At 36.1% G+C, this 25359-nt stretch overlaps 2 protein-coding genes across 8 annotated transcripts in view; one reads left to right on the top strand and one right to left on the bottom strand.

The window, feature by feature from the left end:
- gpatch8 (G patch domain containing 8) overlaps positions 1 to 18955 on the bottom strand; it is a 36266-nt gene extending 17311 nt beyond the window's left edge. For 3 of the 7 annotated variants that reach the window (XM_056453918.1, XM_056453923.1, XM_056453922.1), the window contains exons 1-3: positions 10865 to 10937; positions 8410 to 8445; positions 2206 to 2224 (exon numbers count right to left, since the gene is read on the bottom strand). Coding sequence is in view for 1 of the 7 variants with exons in the window: in XM_056453917.1 (XP_056309892.1) it covers positions 10865 to 10942; positions 18874 to 18918 (123 nt within the window). In the remaining 6 variants the exon portion in view is untranslated. Of the gene's footprint in view, positions 1 to 2205; positions 2225 to 8409; positions 8446 to 10864; positions 10943 to 18873 lie in introns of those variants that run through there. The other 4 variants (XM_056453921.1, XM_056453925.1, XM_056453917.1 and 1 more) reach the window with 3 other exon arrangements.
- Positions 18956 to 21637: 2682 nt separating this feature from the next.
- map3k14a (mitogen-activated protein kinase kinase kinase 14a) overlaps positions 21638 to 25359 on the top strand; it is a 34477-nt gene continuing 30755 nt past the window's right edge. The window contains exon 1 of the mRNA XM_056453926.1: positions 21638 to 21740. The gene's annotated coding sequence lies outside the window, so the exon portion shown is untranslated. The remainder of the gene's footprint in view (positions 21741 to 25359) is intronic.

Raw genomic sequence — 25359 nt, forward strand, 5'->3', positions numbered from 1 at the left:
TTGTGTTGAAGAGTAGTAAGCATATATAGGGAGAGAGAGGGCAGCAGAGAGCTCAGGATGTTGTTAGAGATGAGGCTGAGCATACACTGGTGATGCACAATGTCATCTAAACAGATGTCCCAACCTACATGGGTGAGCGTAAAATGGAGCAGCCATAAGTGGTGTGTGAGAAGCAAGAAGGACTAGGTTAGAGCATCATGGGTAAGGAGAGAGTGGTTACCCCCATAAGACACACCCGCTTTCCATAATCGCTGCCACTCCAATAAAGCAGTTTGGGCAATTTGGAAGGTGACTGCTGTGACGACAGCTGTAAATCCACATTTGATCAATTTGAAGATATTGTTCTTACAGTCTGTCATTAAAGAACCACGAGGCTTATTTTTAAATAGTGCTACTTCAAACAGCTACACATTTATTTTCCTTCTGTTTAGATTGCAACTGGGATTTGATCTTTTTTTCCCCAACATTTATTTAATTGGTTATTTTAACAGACCTCCTGAGACATACCAAAATTGCTTAAGGCTTGTAAAGTAAGAAAATTAGATTTTAAAATAATTAGTTCGACCTATATTTTACTGATCAAAACTTTTTCTACTTAATAGTGTTGGGTCAATTAAAAAATAATTATGGGTTTCACTGATATTAGATTTCAGTACACTAAATGAAAAAGAACACTGTCCAAAGCGAACATAACAAAAGTGTTCAATAGTACCGGTCTGTCCACTTTACTGGATACTTCGGGTGAGCTTATTTTTTTACTTCAATTTGCAAGCCTGACTTGCATAGCTTTTATGTAAATGTCATTCCATCCCATGGTCTAACCAATTATTTTCAAGATCAAGTTATCATCTTTAAATGATGAACAATGTCATCTGTAGCTTTAAATTGCACAAGACCTTTATTTTTCCAATGCATTTTGACTGGATGTTAGTGTTTTATTATTTATTAGATAGAAAAATGTTGTTTTGAAAGATATCTACAGTATTGTATCTCTTCCATTGTTATAGCTGTATTCTGAACTTTGTTGCTTTACATTCACTCCATCGTCTTCATTGTTATATTTAATGATTCATTCTTTATTCAATATTTAATCATGCTTGGTGTGAATGGCTCTTATCTTTGGATAATCAAAATTATATATTTTTTGTTACAAAAAAATCTAATCATTATTTATTGTGTCAATAAGCACAAACATCCATAATTAAAAATCTGTTCTGATCTGTCCTAAACAAGAAAAATTAGTTTCATTTCAGCAATATGCTAAATTAACTTTGGAATTAAATTATATAAATTAACATCTACCTTTATATCTCCGCTCAGATATTTAGTTAAAACCTGTGTTTTTGCAAGGAGGAGATAAAAAAAAGAATGTTTTCTCCAGATGGTTAGTGCATGGGGAGCTGCACTAATGCTCATCTTGTACAAAATCCCCTTTGGGCCCCTGGACATCCAAACACTGCTGTGCATGTTCTTCCGTCCAAATTACAGGGATGAAAAAAGGAACAAGACCGTAGGATAACGATCATTTCCTTTTCTGTATTTATAGTTAGCAGAGGACTCCATGGAGCTCACATCAAAAGCGGCATGAGTCCATTTCTAGCTTGTGTGAAGCTCTAAAGAAATGTTGATGGTAGAAAAGGATTCACCATAAAAACCGTGAGCTCATTGTGTAGAGAAGACCGCAGGACTAAAAGAGCGCAAGTCCCAGGATCTTCCGTTTATCAGCAGTGCAGATGCGCCTGCAGTAAGCCCAGCCCAAAAGGCCTGCAATGCAGTGGCTCTGCAGCATCCTCTGCTAACAACACACAGTATTTCATCATTCTGTGGACTGGAGGAGCATCTAAACAGGGCGCGCGTTGTGCTGACCTCACATTACCTCTTCCTGCGGAGCAGAGCAATTTATATAGCAGTCGTCAACTCCTCTTTCTCAAACGGGAGACCATTGGATCAAGAGAAGCTGAAGTTGAGAAAGAGAGCTGTCATTGTTTAGTCTAATTCTTCAACGTGAGCCAATCAGAATCAGTCAAAAGTGGCTCAGGGCCAATCACCGACCCTGTGAATGGAGAGTCAGGCAGACGTGGAAAGCGGGTGGGTTTTGTGGAGACAAACAGATGAATGCACTAAAATAAAACAGACAGATGAAGAGCAACAACGCTGAAGAATCCAACAGCAGTGCAAGTGGAGTGAAAACATGTCCATACGAACCTGGCTTTTAAACCCTGGGCTGTCAAAAGAACAGTCAAACGTCACACAAAACTGAAGAAACTGGCCAATCTCTACAGCTTTCTACTGGTCACACTGTCTCTTTGATCCACTACATTACCATAGTGAATTCACACATCTACACATCCACTAACTGGCAGTTAATTCATTTAAATGATTAAAACATAAGGAATGTTATACTGTCCAAACAGATACACTCCCACAAGAAAAGAGAGATGGAGAGTGATGTTATTAACATAGTAAGGGCAGGGAGTGAGAGAGGGAGAAGGAGGTGGAATTAAATTAAAACAGGATAGAGATGTGCAGGGCAGCGAGTGCATTTGCAGTGCATGTAGGGCTTTATTACATGTTCGTGACAGCTTTATTAAGGGTGACTTAATCTGACTGAGTCAAGGAGAATAAATTCATAGTAAATTTGACTTAAATTTAATATAAGAAAGGGAAATTTACAGTAGGATTACTACAAAAGTGTCACTTTGTAACAACAACTCTATTTCTTTTCTTCCGTGCATTCAAAATGTAAAGTCTACAAAAGTATCTGCACATTAGATCTACCTGAAGACTTTTCTGTTATGTTGGTAAGAACCAACTTAATGTAATATGTAACTGCATTATGAACAGATGTCTAAAGGCCAAGACACAGCAAGCTAAATGTCGGCTATTGGGCTTCATTGAGTTGTGGTCAGCGTCATTCCAGCTAGTTGGTTTTGTCGCCTTTCTTCGAGTTAACGCCGTGTTGGATTGAATGCAAACTGTTTAAAAAGCATGAAATTCTCTTACTAGTCCTAATACCAGTCCTAAGTCCACAGTAGTTTTTTTGTCCATTGTTGAGCCAGTGTGGGCCTGCAATTTCGTTGGGCAGGGCCAATAGCCCCAGAGCTAGAGATGCAAGGTTGTAATAATGCCACGTTTTCACGATAGGTCAATAGCTTGCAGTGCAGCAGAAAGCTTATTCTCAGTTCTCCCTCAATTTAAATATCACACAATGAATGGGCTATCACCCACCACTCCATCCACAATATCAAACCAAGGGAAATATTTTCTGTGAGCACTGCTCTGACCATTGTGAATATTAATGTCTTTATACTGTGCCCACAACTTTAACTTTTCCAGCACTTGTACTATTGTTCTTTAGCCTGTAGCTTCATACGGTTGGTAATGGCTTATTTTATGCCCAGAAGCCCCCTGGTATCTTCAACTGGCCAGAACAGTCTGTTCTGTCTTTTTTGTGTGTGTACTCTACATTCATGCGCGATTGCATCTTGCCGTAGACCCTCTTTTCCTCACATTGGCATACTCTGCCTTTGCTTGCACTCTATCCCAATGCCCCAGCTAGCCCGCTTTGGATTAAGGTATTAGGGTGGCCAAAAAAGTCTGGTCATTGGCCCCAAGGAAGCCTTGTCAGGCCCCAGTAGCTACTGGGGAAACGTTACTGGCACACTTGCTATAGGGTCAACAATGGAAATGTGGCTAGTGTTCAGGGTACATGCATGGCTATAATAGCAGAAATGAAAGCTGCAGCTCTCTGTATTATTTTCTGTGGTATCCTTTAACATTCTTATTTAAATTGTGCAAACTTATTTATGAAGATCAGAAAAAGCCTTTGTGTATACCAACAGGAGCATCCAAGAAATCAAGATGGACTAAAATAAGATATCAAGAGAAATGTTTATCCCTCATCTACCCGTGATCCAATTAACCAAAATGCATGCTCATAACAAAACAGGTCATAAGCAGCTGATAACAAAACTATTCATGTTCCTGCAGACCCTGCTCTATAGAAGGATGTGAAGCACTAAAAGGTCAGTTGAGAGTCACAACAATCAACAAGCCAGAGAGAAGGGAGCGAGAGAGTCTGACCAAATTAAAGTGGAGTGACAGGATACCCAAGGTGGTTTGTTTGGGAACCTGGACAGCTGGTGTTGTCCCAAAGCGGTTATGAAAGAGGAAAAAGAGAAATTGACTTCCTTTTCAAGGTGGATATTTCTTAGAAAAAAATGGAGCGCAACAGTGGAGCTTTTTAAAGAATAATTCACTTCTTTTTCTTATGAAAAGAGACCATGAATTAATTTGTACATTTAACCACACTAAAAAATGTCTAAATGTCACTGCCTGAGACAACAAGCACAAAAAATTAAAAATTACAAATATGAGGTTTAAAATGTCAATGTAGTACTTTGGAAAATACTCATTATTTTGTAAATACACTTACTACTCTATAAAAAGAGTACTTTATTGTAAATACTCTTTTTGTTATAATACACTTACTTCTTTTTGCAAAGATGCAAAAATGCATGTTATAAATAAAAAGCACTTTTAAATGGCTGTTGAAACAGTGTGGCTGCTTGGAGTATTTGTGTTGTTACCAAAAAAAAAAAGTGGACAGTCTACAGGTCAGGGTTCTTAAAATGGCAAACCTTGACCTTTTATCAGAACATTCCTGGGTTTACCTTTCACATAGAAGTTCATCAAGAGCTTCATTAAAAAATATGTGTGTGTGTGTGTGTGTGCGTGTGTGCATGTGGTTGCAAAGCTAGACTATGTAAAATGAGTCTTTTAAAGAATGCATGTGCTAGTTCCTGGCTTGTTAAGTGATACATAGTTGACCCAGGGAGATATAGAATCATAAACAATCATGGGATACGTTTATACAGTCAGTATTTAGATTTAGAAGTAATTTACTCATACTGTTGTAGTTACAAATAACTAAACCAAAGTCCAATCTTCTTGCAATCCTCACTGCGTGACTTAATGTTTTAATAAACTTGCCCATTGACAAACTAACAATTATAACATTGTTATGAATGCTCCTGTGTTAAACACATTTTATGAAAACAGCTATTCCTTGCAGTGTAACACAGGACTGGCAATGGTATCTCTCACTCTCTTCATGTATCACTTATGGTGAATTCTAAACTTGCTAAAGTGAAACATCGAAGTCAGTTACATACTGAGAGAATTGACTCAGTCACTGCCCAGTGCACATCTCCTTGGGTTGGGGAGGGGAGAAAAGAAGATGAAGGTTGGGGTACATATTAAGATGAAGGGGAGTGTATGTGAAAAACTAATGCTATTGACTTAACATGCAAACAGACAAACAAAGGTGTTTAGGGAGCAAGAAAGAAGAGGGGATGAGTAGATGAAAGCACATGGGAAAATAAGAGAAGATCCTGTTTACCACAGACCTCTAGCTGCCTACAGATCACACACAATGATTGGCAGAGGAGGGACATGGGAAACGAGAGCATGACAAACACAGCGCTCGAACCCAGAACGCACACACACATACATGCAGGGATGGCTGTCACCGTCCACCCGGACCAGCTGCTAAGAGTTCTGTGATAAAAATACACCCCTGGTGTTTGCTGAAAAATAGCACTGGCACATTAGATCTAAAACAGAAATAGGGAGGGCAAATAAATGAAAGCTTGTTTGTTGTTGTGTGTTTGTCTAAACATTATGACTCTTTAAAAAATTGAAAAATGTACAGACAGTGATAGCCATCGTTTCCTGCGGTATGTAGCGTCTCTGCTTTCCACAAGCACTGTGTGTGGCGACTCTGCTCTCCACACCCCTCCATAGACAATAGTGCAGGAGCTGGAATCATTTGGTTAAGGCAGGCAGCCAGGCCACCTCTCCTGCTCTCTGTCATGTCCTTCTGACACACGCTCTGGGATGGGTACTGCTCCAAACAATAATAAATCTGATCACGAGACCCACTTTAGAAATCTTAGTTTAAAAAAATGGATCTTGCCAATCATAACTACATGAAGTCACATGATTATATTATTTACAGTTATACTTACAAGCTAATTACATTGTAACAATATATAAAAGAACTTTAGGATGTCCAATGTGACTCAAAAATAAAGTTTATTTTTTAATCTTTTCATCAGTCTGATGGCCCATGGCACTCATTCTTCTTTCTACATCTAAATGAAATAAAGTTAAAGAAAAAAAAAAAATAATAATTGTACATATAATTAGGCCTGTCACAATAATCAATACATCGACTTATCGCACAACACATGGACATGACCTCAATCTTTTTTGGTAATGCAATATACATCGCCCATACATAAAAACAATTCTAGCTACATTTTAGCTGCAACATCTCAGTCTCTATTGGAGGTGTCAGTGTCAGAATGATTAAAAAAAAAATCCCTATAGTATTTACTATAAATTACTACAGTATATTTCAAGTGGATGTCTAAGAACTGAAAACAGATCTGTAAGTGTTTACTTTGCACTTTTTTGTTAACATTTATTATTATTTATTTAGGATATGCACTTTCGCATTCTGATTCCAATGTCTAATTATTAAACTGTTAAATTGACTATAATTAAAGGACACCTATTGTGAAAATCATATTTTTTAAGCTGCTTGGACCGAACTGTGTAGGCATAGTGTGTCCACAGTCATATTGGGGTAATCTTAACACAATAAGTCTTTTTTTTCCTGATGTTAAAATAGCATCTAAATCCCTCCCGTTTTGTGGCCCACCGCAACCTGACTTAGGAGTGCTGTTTCCCCGCCCACCGAATTGATTGACAGCTGCATATTAACATGTCTCCGTAGTAATGCGTATAATCACATCACCAAAACAGGATGTGTGCAAAGCAACCGGGAATAAAAGGTCTGTTCGGTTTGCTAGGATCATCAATCATCATCAAATGTGATCAAGAGTGAGTTTTACAAGTTTAAAATTTTAAAACATGCGCAGTGCATGTTTGTAATGAATTACAGCAATTTACTTCATCACCACAGCTGTGTGTCAGAACAATATAAAAAAAAGACGCTTCAATCCCAGTTTGTGGACATTAAATCAGGTTTATTTTGTACATTAACATAACAGATATCCATACAGCAGTGGATTTTAAACTGTATGCTGTCACATTTGCGTGCAAAAAGAGTGCAAAGCTAAACGTGAACGCTGTCTCTGTGTGTGTCTCTGTGTGCGTGCGTGAACTTTGTAACGACATTGTGTGTGACTCATCGTTGCAACTCCACATCAAATGCATCAAATACTCATTAGTAAAAGTTCTTACTGTAGTATTTATCACAAAGGTTACATGAGATCTGCTTCCTTCATGTCTGTCTGTTGTCTAAAGCAGCCGAGGGAGGATATTGACGCACACAGACAGGCACGTGGAAACGGTGAGCGTGGAGGACTAGCCTTAAAGGCACAGTTCACAAAAACCGCTACCCGATGCTCAGTGCTATAAAATAGAAACTTCTGAAAGGTATTATAAATAATCTGATGGGTGTTTTGAGCTGAAACTTTACAGACACATTTTGGAGACACAAAATACTTATATTAAATCTGGAAAAAGGAGTAAATATAAATAAATTTAGTTATTTTTAATATAAATAAATAAAATTAGTTAAATAAAATATTCTTGATAAAAAATATGATGTGTTCCTTTTAAGTGTACTTGCATTGTGATGATATTTTATTGTTGTTCTGGTATAAAATGGCTTTAAAATGACAATAATATCATTTATCACAATATAACTGGTGCAATATATCGAATGACAAAACAGAGATATTGTGACAGGCCTACTTATAATAGTTCTTTCAATACAAAAAAAGTCAGGAAAAAAAAAATACAAGGCAAAAGGTAAAAGAACATTTTAGAAGATCTACATTTTAATCTGTTAAATATTCCTCAGTAGTATAACTGGAGCAGAGAGGACAACTTGGAGAGGAGGAGAGGCATCAGGCATGCGAGCCTCAGAAATATCAAGCGAACCAGAGGAACAAGACAAGAGAGACAGAGATGAGAGCTGCCTGCGATATTATCTACATGCCTAGTCAGCGAAAAATGCAGTCCCAGTTGCACAAGCACCATGCCAGCACATAATGACAGAGGGTACTGTACACCGAATCACTGTGTTGGAGAGACAGAAAGAGGGACAGATTGATGAGAGAAACAGAAAGATAGTGAGAGAGAGAGAGAGAGAGAGAGAGAGAGAGAGAGAGAGAGAGAGAGAGAGAGAGAGAGAGAGAGAGAGAGAGAGAGAGAGAGAGAGAGAGAGAGAGAGAGAGAGAGAGAGAGAGAGAGAGAGAGAGAGAAAGAGAGAGAGCTAGACAGAGGAGGTGAGAGACAGAAAGAGAGTGAGAAAGCGTTACAAGGAGCCCCTAAAGAGACAGGAGAAGGAGAGCAGAGCGTGCAGATACAAACCGGGTCAGAGCTGCTTAGCTAATTGGGGCCAATTCGCTGCAGGAGAGAAATGTCGAACACCCCAAGTTGTGTACAATACTGAAAATATCTGAAATTAACTGTCCTACACAAACACAAAAACACACACAAGAGACTGGGCACTACTGTGCTCATACACTCACACAAACACTTTCTCTCAGTCAAACTGCACACACACACTCCCTCTAGCATTTCGCTATGTGGGGTGGACGACACACTGAGTGGTTCATATCTAAATCAGGTCAGCCTAACTTAAATCAAATGGAGCAGACACACAGATCAGTTGTGTAATTGAATTGGTGGCGTGTCTGCGTATAAGAGGTCTGCCTCTGAGTATGTCAAGTCTGACTCAGAGTTAATACATTGCCGGAATGCTTTAATTGAAACACTGAATATCTGTGTGCATAGACGACTGTCCTTTAGTATTAGAGTCTAGCTTTGAGTGTTGACGCACATCGTCTTTTTTTTTTTTGCCTTATATGCTTTGGGGACTTCACTTGCAAGTTGAAACTGAAATAGGTGGCTGACTACAGTTCAGCACTATACCTACAAAACCTATGCAGCATGAAGTTTTTATTGGTTGTCTATGTCAAAACCCGATTTGTTGATTAAAAAAAAACAAAGCACAGGGTTTTTGCAGGTTTACCAAGTCAAATTTAAGACATTTTTAAAACAATTATGAACGAAATTTTAGACTCATAAAGGAATAAGACTTGCCAAGGAATTTTTTTAATAGCCCAGAAGGAAAATTTTAGATTTTTTAAAATTTTCCCTATCAAAAACAATTATTATAATTGAATACATTTAATAATAAAATAATAATTACATTTTTAAAAACTAATAATATTTTAGATATTTCTTAGCAAAAGGTTTTAAATATTGCGTCAAAACAAGCTCTACTTGTATCCATATACTTTTTTTTTCAACAAACTTTCTTTAGAATAAATTAAAAATAAATGAAATAAACAAATGTTTTAGAAGTTTTAAAAGCTATAATAAACTAAATCTATGCACAACAATCTGTCCAGGTCAGTGTCCTCACCAGTAAATACATGAAGCACTTTTAAACAAATGTTATTGTAAGGTATAATAATTCAACCATTATGCCAAATAGAAAGTTTAATAAATAAATAAATAGGTAAGCAATAAACTTTAAATAATTTTTAATTGAGATGGATTGTTGTTGAATGTTTGGTTGTTTGCCAGATGGGGTAGCAATACATGAACAAAGGAAAATTAAGACCTGTTTAAAAAGTCTTACAACACAATATTTCAGTAAATTAAAGATTTTACGGCCTAAGCTTTTGATTTTGAGATTTAAGACAATTTAAGACACCCTGAAAGCAGTGTTCAGTGTCTAATGATCTATCATAAATGTGCTTTTTATAATCAAAGATCCAATACTTTTTTTACAGTCTGATAGTTGAGTGTCACTCTTGATAAAAGCAACTGATGTAATGTTCCATTGTGGTGATTGGAAAATGACAATGGGGATCCTTCACGACTAACCAACAGAAATCATAGCAAGTAAACAAAGATTCTTGTAATGTGGTAAAGGTTTGTGGCTTCATGTTTTCTAGCAAAGACAACAGCCAGTACTAAACACATCACTTCAAACCCATTGTTTTACAGCACTCTTCGTTCCAAAAGTCAAACACTAGTTCTGCTTTCTGCATGTCTAGTGATGACTGGCCAGGAAGCACAGTCTGACAGGTTTGTTGTTCACAAGACGTGTAGAATAAGTATCAATCTCACAATCTGACACAGTAACAATTGTTTAAGACTAAAGCATTTAGGGTAATCCTAAACAGGCATTTTCTAGTTAATTTAACTTAAAACTGTAAACTTAAACTGTAAGCTTGTACAGTCAATCCCAAAATCATTCATACCCCTGGGGTAACAGATTCAAATGTATTTGTTGGCAATATGCTGTATTTTTATCATACATGTTTAATAACGCATGTCTCTTTCTATGTTTTCCACAATGTGCCATCCACTCCACATTTCAAGCAAACATCATAATAAAACTCTTCATTTTGGAATACCATCTACCATTCACACAAGCACACCCATCCTCGCACATATCTGTGATCAAAAATAAAAAGATTTAAACAGCAAGCTGATCACAGTGATTGGTACAATCCAACAGATCTGCATGACCTGTGTCTTTATTATATGGTCACACAGGTGATAACACCAGATGTGTTCGCTGAAGAGAATACCAGGAAAGGGGTCTAATGTTGGCCTCCAGAAAGAAAGTATGGACTTGCTCTTTTACAGAAAAGGAGGCGATTTCTCTATATCTCTAAAGGAGGTAGGGGTTGGTTGACTACAGAGGTGGTTTGGCTATTCCTGACTGGACCAATCATTCACACTCTCACACAACAGGAAGCAGCTATTCTAGTCAACAGTATCAAAGTGATGTGTGCGGTCTTACCGATTCTATGGGCTTGTCCAAAGAGGCCTGTTCCAACTCCAACTGACCTTCCTCATACTGGTCAAAGTGATTTCCACCCTGGGAGGAGAGAGAAAGATTGTGAGGACAACATATCAAAGCAGTGCAAAAGATCCCTGTAAAAAGAATGAACGTCCTTTAATAGTTCTCCCCCTCTATAAACCAAAACACATACAAAAAAGGCTCAGCAATGTTCCAAACTTAAAAGAAAATAAGCAAACAGAATGAAACAACCAGATTTTATGAACTGATTCTTAGCTTCAAAGCCAAACTCAGACAAACTGGATCATTCGTCTGCCATTCAGCAGGAATTTAATCAGATGAGGAAACCAGGTCACCTTGAAAGAGGGGAGGGGGTGATCTCCAATCCACCTGCTCGTACTTTCGCTCGCCAATCTAGTCTCTTACCCCCGTTTATCCCATTGTTATTTTTATCTTTTTCTGCTAGCTGCTGAATAGAGAAGGAAATTTGCAGACAGAGAAGTGAGAACTGAACCTTGAAATCGCTGAAAGATGAGTCTTACTGCTTAAAGCCCAAGCACTGGGCCATGACTCACACTCTGTGTCCGCAGAACAAAGCTTGAATTACACAACAAGTTGAAATATGACAAATAGTAGCATCAGATAATTTTTTGTTCAATATTGTGACATATCTGCATTAATCCAAAAAAAAAAAAATAAAATCAAGTGGGACAGGAACTTGGATTTATACATTGGGATGTTAATTTGAATTTCACAATGGGGTTTTTTTTCCACAAGGGGCAGGGTTTAACCAGACTAACACAGGATCATGGTAAATAAATGGAATAATATGGATTCAATACAAAAGACTGACAGTAGCAGGCAGCTAAAACAGTTTTAACTGTGTGCCATCAAGCAAGCAATGACAAACACCCACCCACCAGCACACTTCTTAAACCAGATCTGGACACTGATACTCTGAGAAACACTGCTATAAATTAACTCAATAACACAACTACAGCACTTGACATTTAACGTTTTTATTTTTGAAGATTCAATAGCGGACACCCACATATATCCAATGGGAATACAATGTGCTTTTACACATGCAAACTTAAAAACCCCGCTCTCAGCAGGTCACGATTTGACATGCTCTTGCCCTCTGACATAGCCCAGAGTGTTGTAGCAGCAGAACTGCAGTACTAAGATATAGAGGAGAGATTTGTAGGATGTGAGGATTATGCAGAGCAGCAACTGATGCAACCCTGTGTATGGCAGATGCCTGTTTTGTGTTCCCTAAAGAAAGAGTGAGGCTACTATATCCCTTCATCTAACTAGTGGTTAGGGCTGTCTTTGCTTAAACTCTAACCCAAGTCACGGCTGAAAGCTGTTATGCATGAAACACCACCTGTTCTGAGAATTTAACACTCCCTTCTCACATCCACACAAAAAAAACCCACTCAGTTTGACATTAGTGGATCAATCGACCCTCTGAAAGCTTCCTTTGTGTTCTCTCAAACAGCTAATGACCAGAGTTAAGCTCTTCATGAGAAGTGTTTATGATCCCATATCTATCGATTATGTTGTAACAAAGTTAAACTAGTTTATTTCAAGATTCTCTAGAATGTTTAAGTCTGATTGGTCAGTTGCTGCATTTTCCAGACAAATATGACTATCAAAAGTGTGCAATGGTTCATAGGTGTCAATGGCAACATGCCATTGTTACTTTCATACAAATTTACCTTAACTGGAGAAAGTAAAAAATATATGCATCATTTGATAAATATCAAATAAAATAAGTCTTAAATAAAAGGTGATAATACCAAATCCAAAAAGTTTTAATTATAGTCAGACTTTCACACATTCATAAATCTGGGATTTATGTTCATGGAGGAGAGCAATTCAAGGTGCTTTCCCCCCAGACTTGGTATTGTAACACTTAAACAAATAAAGGCACTGACTACATTGATACATACATAAGTAATCAAATTATTTACCTTAAGCTAAGTAAGGCAATAATATGATTGAGGCGTTTATATGAGCTGCTTTTTGAATGTTCCTTTCATGTTCCAGTTTTATATGTTATAAAACACAAATCAAAGTCATTACATCACCACATTATCCAATGTTTGACTTCAAACGCAGTTCAGCAGTTTCACTTTCATTCAGCAACATTTCATTCATGTCGTCATGACAAACGAGGTACTTGAGTGAAAATCTGAGGCACTTGAGTGAGAAATGATAAAAGAGAGTTGTTTTAATTCAATTTAATGACCCTGAATGGAAAGAAAACTTTTGCATTTCCAAATAACATTTGTAAAATTGTGTTGGGTGATGGAATGTACTAACTCAGTAGGTGCAGAGAATAGTGTCAAACAGTTGTGCATTTATAAAAATAAATGAAAAAATAAAAACATAAAAAAAATAAAAACATAAAAGTTTGATTAAGGTGTTTACATGTCGGTACTGCACTTCAATAATGCAACTAAAGGGAATATTCCACATGTTATTCAGAGTATTAAAACTGGAGTATTGGTGTCCATGCAAATGTACTGAATGAAAACAATCAAGATTGTAAGTCTGAGAAGAATTGTATTTAACATTTGTTTTGATAAACTGATTAACAGCTAATGATCAGAAAAAATTTCAGAAGGAAACGAAAAAGAGACCGGGGCAGCTCTTGAGGGAGACCTTTCTGGGAAATGCATTTCATTCCTGCGCTATATTCTCATCCCGTCTGCTGGTAGTGAAGACATCTGCCCAGTGACAGCAGGATCAGTGACAGTTTGAGTCCAGTCCCCTCAGGAGCTGGATATCAGCAGAACTTTGAACAGAAAGGACAACCACTGAAAGAGAAATATGGCATGGGGCACATGGATATATATCAAGAAAAAGAAATCAACATGGAAGCTGTGGTTTAATCAGCTAAAAATAGATTGTAAATGAACAAATTTTTCTGTAAGCACACAAAACCCCTGTTTAACTGCAGCCAAGACAGGAATACAATGCAAATATGTGACTGACAGTTTGTCTATTGTGGATCAACCAAGTAGAAGATGCAGCTCAGCAAGAGCAGCATGATTCATCAGACTGTAAGTTGACCCAAGTTCTGTGACTTATCTCCAGGATCCTGCACACACCTCTGTGCTGCAGTGAGAAAACACAACCAAACATGGACAGAGAACCGACCACTGCAAAGATAAATATCCCCACTCCGTCACGCAATAAAAGACATCTCAACCTTGAACAAGCTGCACAATACTGGGCTGAATGATTCGCATAATTCTGCAGGACTTGATGTCCAATCTTGTGCATGAAAAATGCTTTATTTCCACTGAACGGAATGGTTCGGTACAGTACGATTTGGTATGGGTCACCCTGATCAGGATTGCATTTATACTACCAACAGTACCCTTAGTCGATAGGCATGGTGCTTGACCAAGTTGCAATCAATGTTATTCTTGCTCAAAGATGAAAGCCATAAAGGCTGTTCATTTATCACATCTTTTGCGCACTCAAGTTCATTATTTAAAATGTTTATGTGCAGCAAGCTCATGTGAATAGAGAAAGTGGCACTGTGATAAAGTGTGGATGCACTGTCCATGAAGGATGTTCAACTTAGAATTTGAAATGACACAACCCACATTTTTTGCATTATCCATCTTTTCTTTCCCCTCTGTTTGAGTGTCTAGTGAAAATGTTAACAAGATTTAAATTTACTGGGAACAGTCAGGTTGGGAGGAAAACTGATCTAAACGAACAGTGGTTGAACAAATCATGGATAAATATTGAAAGCGGTGAGGTGTGGGATAAAACCAGGTGTGATCGAAACTATAAAAACAGTCACAAGCAAACTTGAATTTATCTGATATTACAGACTATTAGACTGTATTAGATTAAGCTATCATTAGTTTTGTCTCTCTAATGACAATTTTATTGCTAAAGCAGTTGGATGGGGGCCGAGACCCATGGAAGTGGCGCAAGCATGGTGGTGCATGTGAAAATGAATGTCACCTGTGCATCACACCAGTCTTGAGTCCCACTGAGAGGAGCTCCAGAAAGATAAGAATAATGATGCCAGTTAAAGAGAAGAGAGGACCAGGCCTGGGACAATTTATGTTTGGTTTTGCTTTCAGTTTGGCGGCAGTCCTACATGAGGCTGTCACCACCTGTTTCTAGTGTTTATTTGCTTTATTAAAGTGCTTGAACATTTGTCAGTTTCCTGCCACCTCTTTCCCTTGAACAATGACATTCGAACCTTGTTACAATTGCCATAAAAAGAATTAGTAACTGCCAGATAGTGATCACCTGCTTTTTCCCCATCATGGCTAATGTTAGGAATGTTATCCATCATTATACCAACATTTACTAGTTGTCTTGTAAAAACCATATATAAGGTTACTGGAAAATAAATCTGATCCATCAGATCCTGTAGGTCAGCAAGTACCGTTAACTTTTGTCAATCGAAGAAACTGAAAAATAATAGTAGTTTAGTCTACAATCTCTTTTAGAAGTTTCGACAATCTGCTCAGAGTGATATCAGCATGATAACATCTACAAAAACCATCTTTCAGAAAATCTTCTTGAAAGTTTTTTTATACTCAATTCCCAAATGTTCACATCGAGAGGAAGGGGTTTATGACTTGTACTGAATCCAGGCACCAGGGGGCATCAAATAAAGCTGCATCTTCACTTTTCAGGACGTTCTAGGCACCCAAACTACAGAACATCTGAGGCTCAACACAAACCGTCTCTCTCTCTAGCCTAAACACAATCTATGACCATCTACAATGCAGACAGTGACAATGAAATTGAGTTTACTTAGTCTTAGAAATGCATCCAATTTGTTTCCCCGTCAACAGAAAATATGGAAACAGCCAACAGTCAACTAAAGGCGAGACTGTCAAAGACTGTCAGATTGCATCGGTCACAGAAAAACAAAACCATTGATTTACATAGCTCATAAATAAAGATTAGCCAAAGGTGAAGCAATAAGCACATTCAAAACAGACCACTCCTGAAAGGAAAGTACACAGAGCAGCACATTGGTATGCTGACCAGAGTCAGCAAGGCACTCTGCTGTTCAAAGATAGACATACTGCGTAGGTAAATACACAAAGCATTTAAATTCATGATGCACTACAAAGACGAGCAAAATATAAGTAGAAAAACTCAAGAGAAAAGCAGAAAGATCACAGGCTATGGAATTCTGAAGGTGACCTCTGCAGGTCTATAATATTAATTTTTAGTCTTCTAACATTCTTTGGCTTTGTAGTTATATTCCCCTTGACATATAATAATGCGAAGCTTGAAAGATGAATTATATGAAGAGAATTTATCACATTCCACAACTCTAAAAAAGACATGGTTATGTGATTGGCATTTCACAACAAATGCCACTGCTTGGATGCAAAAATCTGCAAATTGAGTCAGAAAACAAAGCCAGAAATGCAATGTCTGTTTTGATGTTCAATAATGCATGAGCTTTTTCTAAAACAAGAACTGGAGAGCAGAGCTAAATAGAGTTTATGCATTCTCATTCTCAGAGCAGTTCACAAGATGTTCATTTTTCAAGACTAAACGCTCCAGATGAATTCTGAGTGATGACTTGAGTTTTGTTTTCTGTTAATTAATAGGTTTAATTCAAAAAAGCTCAGAACATCCTTGAAGCACTGCGATGTCATTTCAAACAAAATCAGGGTAAATTAACATTTAGTTCAGAATTTTGAACAGCTTGCCAAAGCAACTTTCCAAATTTGTGGTAACCACCTTGAAACTAATATTGGTCAGTGGTGATGGCTCCTCTTTTTTTGAAGATGCATTTTAGATGTCCTGCATTTTAGTTATTCTAAGAAAAATGTGCAGCATGTACATATTTATCTGGGTTTGAATATGTTTGCTAATAGTAAACCATTACTCAGATATTATTTTACCCCAAGAAAAAACATAAAAAGACATAATATTTTGGGCCTTTTTTGCAAGTTGATTTTGCTTTGAAAATTAACACATTTCAAACATTATAGGAAATATTATTTGAGGTATTAGTGATTTCATCTGGGTAAATGAATAATATTTGAAATGCCAAAAACTTTTGTATGTAATTTAATATTTTTACCAAAACAAATGAAATCCAGTACAAAAATACTGTGAAAATTAATTGTTTTTAATTACTATCAAAATTAACGTGCTTATCAATCAAATGTTGAAGTAACACTTTAGTTAAGGTCACAATTCATGGCTTATTACCTGCCTATTATTCAGATATTAACTGTTCATTAGTAGTTATAAAGTATAATCTTATTTGGCATCCTTAATCCTATCTATAACATAAACCCTTACTTACTTAAATGCCTTACTAACTATTAATAAACAGCTAATAAGTAGTTTATTAAGCTAGTAGTGTTAGTTAATAGTTTGATAATAGTGTAAAATATTATCTAAAATAGAGTTACCAATGTTGAAAACAACATTTAACAATAAATTGTGTAATAAAAATAATGCATCCTTGCTAAATAAAAGTACACATTTTATTGATTAATATTAAAATACAGCTGGCATAAAATATATATATATATTTGAACAGGAGTGCAATGAAATGTGGAGAGTAGAAGCAATTTCATACCCTGATCAATGTACATCCTAACAAAAAAATTCAACAAAACTTTCTGCACCCAAACACTCTATCGATTGTTTAAAGAGTAAACAAACTGTGAAATCTGTCTATAGCCAAGCATGCCAAAGCAAAGCTCCAAGTTTGGCTGCTTGCTCTGATCTAAACTAAGGGCTTCACACTGTTCACAGGCACTTTAAATAATAGCCTGTTTGTTCGGGTCAATACTCAATGTACAGCCCAACTGGGTGGTTTCAGAAACTCTTTTTTCAGAATGGAGACTGAACTCGTCTTTGTGCCTGCACATCAGTGTGGGACAAAACTATTCCAGTCACTAGTTAAAGAAGTAGAAATCCACCACTGAAGGACTTGCGTTAAGAAAAGCTCATAACAAACAACATACCATTTGTCATACCATTGAGAACTTCTACAGCAGGATGCACAGAAGAGATGCACAGAAAATGTTAAATGCATCACTAGAGAATAAAAAAAATACATAAATATTTAAAAAAATAAATTTAAATCATGACAATTCAGCTCAAAAATGACCAAAAAATTCAATCATAGTGACATTCTAACTTAAAAATGACCAAGCAGTCACAAGATGTCAGGTCTAGCATTAGCATAATGCAGTAAACGATGATCTCACTATCGCAGGGTCCAAAAATATGACGGTAAAACTGACAGGAAGGTAGTCTTTATAGCAGCTGACATGACTGGCAAATCAGGTATGCAAAACGCAGCACAAACATGTTATTGTGCCATACAAGCGCGAGTCTGGGAGGAAAACAAATCAAACAATGCCCGTATTCTTCACGTATCGCGAGCAGACACAGGACATGATATCACAGCTAGCGTGCTATAAAAGTTAAACTGAACAATTCTGAATGAAACGAATTTCACTAGAAACCACAGCCAAACGTTTGCTGAGTTTCACACGTGAAGACGAAGCATATTCATTTAAATAACGTACATTACAGTTGGGTGGCCTTTAGTAAAAGAGATGTTCGCTCAAATTCTCCTGACTGAGGCGTTTATCTCTCAGTGCCAGGCCGGGCACAGCTGCGGTCATCCTACCAGCGTCAAAGCCCCTTCTCAAATTATCAACATACCGCCGTCAAACACCACGGGTCAAATAACGACACTTCTCAAACTTCAGCTGACATGTGGTTATCCACTGGAAATTCTTAAAAATGTATGAGTTAAACTGGAAAGCGACACAGACACCTCAGTGGTAACGTATCGAGCTTGTCAATGCTAAACAGGGACGCATCGCTTGTTCTTGTGTCAGTTGCAACGCGAGAGCAGCGCGAGCTCAACGATCCAAATGAAATAGTACCAAACTCTACAAAACAGAAATAGCAGACATACACAGAGACGTAAAACGCTTTAAATGCGCGCGGGTTGTGGGGTATTGTACCTGGAAATCACGTTCTTCGTTGAACCTAGAGAATCTGTCGGCCATTTTCTCTCCTGTTCGCCTCGTCTCCTGCGTTCCGACTTGTTCCTCTGTTGACCGAAACGCCCAGTGAAGTAAGCGGATGAGCAATTGACCAATAGCAGTGCGACATTGTTGATTGATGGGCTGGTTGTCCAATCGGCCAAGCGTGTTCCACTACGAACGCTTTGGATTTGGAATAAAGCGTTTGTAATCATAGCTCGTGATTGTTGTATGGTGTTTGTTGTTTGTAGTATGAATGGTACAGTGTACTGTTAATGAGTATTGATTCCGCACCTGCTTCAAAATGTGGCTTTTGTATTTGTCTTGTTCTAAAATGCTTATGTAAAAAACGTTTATAGATTTAGTTTAAGCTTGTACAATTGTATTTATTTGTGTAGTTATTAATAATTTATTGATTTGTTTTTATTATAGGTCACTATAGACAACACATTCTTCTCTCATGTAATCCTTTCTGTCAGCACTGTTTTGTTTAGTTACTGTGAGGGCCCCCTCTGGTGCCAGGAAAAAACTAGCTCACCCACTAGCTTGCCAAAAAAGATCATTTCAAATGGAAATTTGTAAGATAAAATTAAATATAAGGATATATTTTATATAAAATGTTTGCTGAAAGATTCTTTGGGGAACCCAATTACCTATGGCTGCGAAAATCCCATTTTGTTACATATTTTTAAGAGCACATTTATGCAAAAAATAAATAAACTATATCATATGTGTAAGTGTAACAGCGTTTTGTAATGATCCACCAAGCCTATAACAAGATTTTATTTATTTATTTATTTTTTTGACGTTTTTTTTTTTCAAGTTTTTGTTTTTTGTTTATCTTTTGTACAAAGTAAGGTCACTTTAAAAGCAAATAAGAAAGCAAATTAGAATACAAAGCATTTAGAAAATGGAAAATTCACCGTTTACAGCAACAGCTATAACAAAAAAGCTATAATAAAAAATAAATATCAAGCAAAGCATGTGCATTGATGAATTACATAATCTATATATGCAGTATCAATTAAAATTCTACATGTTCAATGAAGAGTATTTTTCGTTTTGAGTGTGTTGTCCTCAAAGTTTTCGATAAACTTTGATAAATCTGCATACAATTTTTTAGGTCAATTTTTTTACATCATTCATTCATTCATTCATTCATTCATTCATTCATTCATTCATTCATTTTCTTTTCGGCTTTCTCCCTTTATTAATCTGGGGTCATCACAGCGGAAGGAACCACCAACTTATCCAGCATATGTTTTACACAGCGAATGCCTTTTCAGCTGCAACCCAACACTGGAAAACATTCTACTCCTTATAATTCTGAATTCATTTACACAATTATTTACTTTTGGGGTGACATGTTGGCTCAGTGGTTAGCATTGTTGTCTCACAGCAAGAAAGTCGCTGGTTCGAGTCCCAGCTGGGTGAGTTGCCATTTCTGTGTGGAGTTTGCATGTTCTTCTGTGTTTCAATAGGTTTCCTCATGTGCTCCGGTTTCCCCCACAGTCTAAAGACATGCGGTACAGGTGAATTAAGTAAACTTTTTTGTTTTAGTTTCAGTGAAACGTTTATTAAATTTTACACTGAAATAAAATGTATTTATCTTAATCAAGTGTTAGCTAAAACTTTTAATCGTATGCAATCAAATTTTATAATTATTATAGTTATTTCAAATTTTATGACTATTATAATTATTTCACTAATTTATTTTCCTTCTGTGCCTGGTTGCTACAGCAGAATGAATCACCAACTATTCTGGCATATGTTTTACGCCCACTATTATGTCATGTAATAAGTTTCAAGTATATGTATTATTATTTATTTAGCTTAATACAAATTATTTTTATATGACACATTTTGGAATTATTTTCATTTTATTCTACCTTTTTTTAATGCTTTTTCTCCAGACTTGTCCACTTTTCACAAACCTCTAACACTCCCAGAGCCAGTTTGAAAACCCATGGATTATATTAATTGATTCAGTCTAATTCAATAAAATTTTTGCATGGTTTTATTATACCTACTATAGGACAGAACAGAAGAAACTGTAACGTAGAGTTTTACAAAATTAAAACATCGGGATTCCCAGGCTGGTTGACTGTGGCCTATTTTCCATACCCTCTCATGGCATGCTTCACCATTTGACTGTACAAATATGTGCATGCCAGTAGATGGTGCTGTAAACCAAAATAAAAACTGAATGGTGTTGCTCAGGTGACATCCATCACACTTTATTTCCCTGTATGAAATGTATATAAAATATTGTTTCTACGTTCTACATTTTTAAATAAAAATAAATAAATAAATAAATAAATGCATACATAAATAAATGAAAATTGTCTGTTAGGCCTATGTAAAACATGTTTTAAAAGTTCGTGAAAACGTAAAGAAAATTAAACAAGTTTAGTTTTCGAGATTTAAAGCTATATATGTTAAATTTGTACAGTACAGTAAGATTATTTGTAATCTGGATGAAATTATGTTAAAGTCTTGCACAGAAGCCTAGGCTACTTTATTAGATACACTGTTCAGGGTTTAATTGTGACGGAAATGTAGCTATTTTGTAACAAACAGTCTGCGCATAAAAGGTTAATTCTGCATTCAGATTACTTTCAATATGAATCTTGAGCAGTGATGTCATATGCTTTGTCTCATAACCTAGAAAACTGCCTATCTAGACAGCCTTGTGAACCCGTATGTGTGGTCCAAACATGCTGTCTAGTTAGGCATCGTACTTTGTTTTGACACAGAGCCCCAGTCTTCCTGTCCCAGGCGAACAGAATAGTTCGAGTCGACGCCGGACGAACACCGCTTTTCCCTTCGGCTTTAAAAGAATTAAGGTAAGTCATCTTAGCTTTACCCAATTACTCCTATAGCGTCTGTCATAAACGTCTGTCTTTCAGACACAACTGAATTCGCTGTTTTCTGTCTCTATTTTCCTTCTCGCTGTTTTGTGAAATGGCGGATGAGAGAAGAAGGAAGTTAAACGCTTCTTCCTTTCCTTGTTTTAAAAAATGTTTAAACGCTTTAACTTGTGCAAAAACAAATAAAGGCTTTTTAATACACATGTCTGAAAAAAAAACTGTGAACAAAAGTCATTCAAATGGAAAAAATAACTGTGCACAAATCTCTTGGACATAATGTTTAAAAAAAAGTAACGTTTATTTATTATTATTATTATTTTTTCTACATGTTTAATGTAACATTAAATATATACATATTTATATTAAATATAAACCATCAGAAATGTGTTTGAACGAGCGTGCGCGGGCGTGTAATGATCAACTGCACAAGTTCACAGTTTCTTCAAAGTAGCCTACATGTGAAAGCCTGTTATCATGTGTTTAATTTCTAATATAAAAGTAGTTGTGCATGACTATGATGAGAAAAGGCACTAATAGCAACCACTTTTGGGATTAACGTTTTGTGGCTAAGGGGCAGAGGGGCCCCTGACATGTATTCAAGGGGTCTGTTTGCAGCCCATCCTGTCCCTGTGCTTAGACTTTAGAGCAGGACTTACTCAGGCCAAAAGCATCCTATTCCTGAGGGGGGCGAGGATGAGTCACTACCCATTGTCTCAAAAGTGTGTGTGGGTGCGTGCGTGCGCGCGCGCGTTTGTGTGTGAATCTGTTTTCCTTTAATGCAAGACACTACATGCATTTTTATGCAGGAAATTCTGTCAGGAAACTCATCATTTGAATTATTTTTTTCTGTTGAACACAAAAGTGAAACTATCCATTTTGAAGCCAATTTAGTTCTAAAATATATATTTTTAAGACTAGTGTAAAGGAAAACATCCAAAATTAATCCCTATATTAATATTTTACTAGTTTTACACTGTAACTAAGTCTTCATATTGTCCCAAAACCAACCATTTAGGTTAACTTAGTTTTATTTACGTCGATTAAATATAAAACAATTAAGTTGTCCCAAACTAATTTAAAGAATTATGATGTTTCAGCTTATTTTAAATAAGTTGTTTGAACAAGCAGCAATAATAATTTTTGAGTGTAGTATTTTTTCTTTTAGTGCAAATATCTAAATATTCTAAAACCAAGTAACATTTACATGAAATTTGAAATGATTAATGACGCATAAATAATGCATTTAGCTTAACTTGGTCTTGGTTCTTCTTGAGTTTCTTTCTTCTGTTGAACACAAAATCACGTTCTGAAGAATGTTGGAAACTAGTGGCCATTGAATTCCAGAGTAGAATTTAAAAATATATACAGTAGTCAACATGAAGTGGATCAAAAAAGTTTTTCAAAATTGTCCTTAGACTTGATATTGTTCTAGAGTTTTAGGACAACTTTGATATAATCTTTTGAACCACTTCAAATGTTGATTTATGCATAGAAAGTCATTGGCTTCTGCTTTCCAACATTCTTTTAACATTTTGTGTTCAACAGAAGAAATAAACGCAAATGAGTTTGGAACAATTGGAGAATGAGCAAGTTATGACAGAATTTTGGGTGAACTATCCCATTAAAGAGTCTGTTATTCACTTCAGTAGAATTTTGGCTTTTTATTTCTATTTCTACTGTATTGTTATTATATAATTATACATGAGTGTTTGTTTAATTAAATTTATCAAATTTATGTAACAAATAATCTAAAAAAACATTGGTGAACTAATAAAAATCTGGTTCCACTTTATATTAAGTACCGTTAATTACTATGTACTTACATACTAATAAGTACAATGAACGTATTGTGTTCTTATAGTATTGCACAACTCTTTTGTTGATATAGAAGTGGATTACGGATAAGATTAGGGATGGGTTTGGGGGCATGGGTAGGTTTAGGGTTGGGTTATGGTGTAAGGGATGGTCAGCAGTGTAATTATAAATGTAATTACAGAAATTAATTACAGACAAGCAAAAATTTTGTGTAACTGAGTTAAATTATATATTAAAAAATTCAGAAAACTAAAGCAATGTCTTAATGTGCTGTAATTAATTACCTACACTAGTATGCTACAATCTATTTGTTTATATATTATTTCTATATTTGTAATATACTAATGCATTAGATCACAAAAATTAGACTATTGAGTTTTCATGATTTATTTTAGTTTTAAATGTGTAATGCCAAAAGACAGTGGTCATGCAGACAATCACCTTTTCTTTGCTCTAAAAACTTCTTTGTTGGTGGTTTGTGCTGTTTTAGTACCATTTATCTGCAAAGTAATAAATGTGCAATAAGTTAGAATGTTTCAGATAATGTGTGATGAATATTCGCCTAATCATTGTGAAGTGGACATTCCCATTGGTAAAGCCGTTTTGTTTTGTCACACTCTTCAGTGGTAAAAGGCTGTCATTATTATAGCCCTTAGCATGTGTTTTCTTTCTTCTCGGTCCTGTCCCAGACCTCAATACCACAACGTTCCTGTTTTAAGAGCCTGAAACATCCACACTTCCGTATGGCATGGCTCACTGAATACACTGTCTGTCATTTTGTGTTTTCTTCATCACATGCCTTTGGCTCTGATCTCTCACTTCTGCAAAACAACTTTCAACATAAAAAAAAACTAGAACCTGTTTGGTTACTGAACGTTGTTAAATATAGGCTGTAAGTTAGGCCATGTTAATTGAAATGTAATGTTCGGGTAACAGGTTTTTGTCTGAGCGTTACAAGCCAAACCACACCATTTCCCTGAGCTGTTACTCAGAAATGACAGATTCAAGGTGTGGCTTAACACCTAATTCTGTTTGATTGGACGATGATAAAATTTTAAAGCAAGTTCTGCAAAATGTGTGGTTCAAATTGGTTTTGTAGTACAATGCTGGGTTCCATACAACTGATTTGTGCTGGGTCAACATGATGTACTTAATTAAATGTATTAGTGTTTTACAAATTTAAGTGAATTAAACATAAAAAAAAGTTATCCCCTAAAAATTGAACAATTGTGTTTTTTCTTTCAGCTCATTTTTCAAATTATTTTTTTGAGTTTAGCCAGAATTAGGGATGCACAATATTGAAAAAACCTGACATTGTGATATTTAGTTTTTCTGCAATATATATTGCAATATTTTTTTGTTATACGTGTAAATAATTTTTAGTCACACTTTATTTTAAGGTTCAGTTCTCACTTTAAGCAAACCATTTTTACTTTTGCTTCAATTAACTCCTAATTTGCTCTATATTAATAGTTATTAAGGTAGTTTAGGTATTGGGTAGAATTAGGGATGTAGAATTAGATCATACAGAATATGTGCTTTATAAGTACTAATAAGCAGCCAATATCTCAATATCATGCATTCTAATAAGCAACTAGTTAATAGTGAGAATAAGTTCCTAACACGTTACAGAATGTATTCATTTTTATTGACTGGGATGATTCTGTAGGGGAGTGAATCATGCGTAACATGTAATAAACAAACTACAAGCATGGATGACTGCAAAAAAGCAGATATAAAAGTGAAATAAACAGTGCATGCATTATGGTTTTGTATATGT

Source organism: Danio aesculapii, chromosome 3 (genome assembly GCF_903798145.1).
Source record: "Danio aesculapii chromosome 3, fDanAes4.1, whole genome shotgun sequence".
In the NCBI taxonomy this organism is placed as follows: Eukaryota; Metazoa; Chordata; class Actinopteri; order Cypriniformes; family Danionidae; genus Danio; species Danio aesculapii.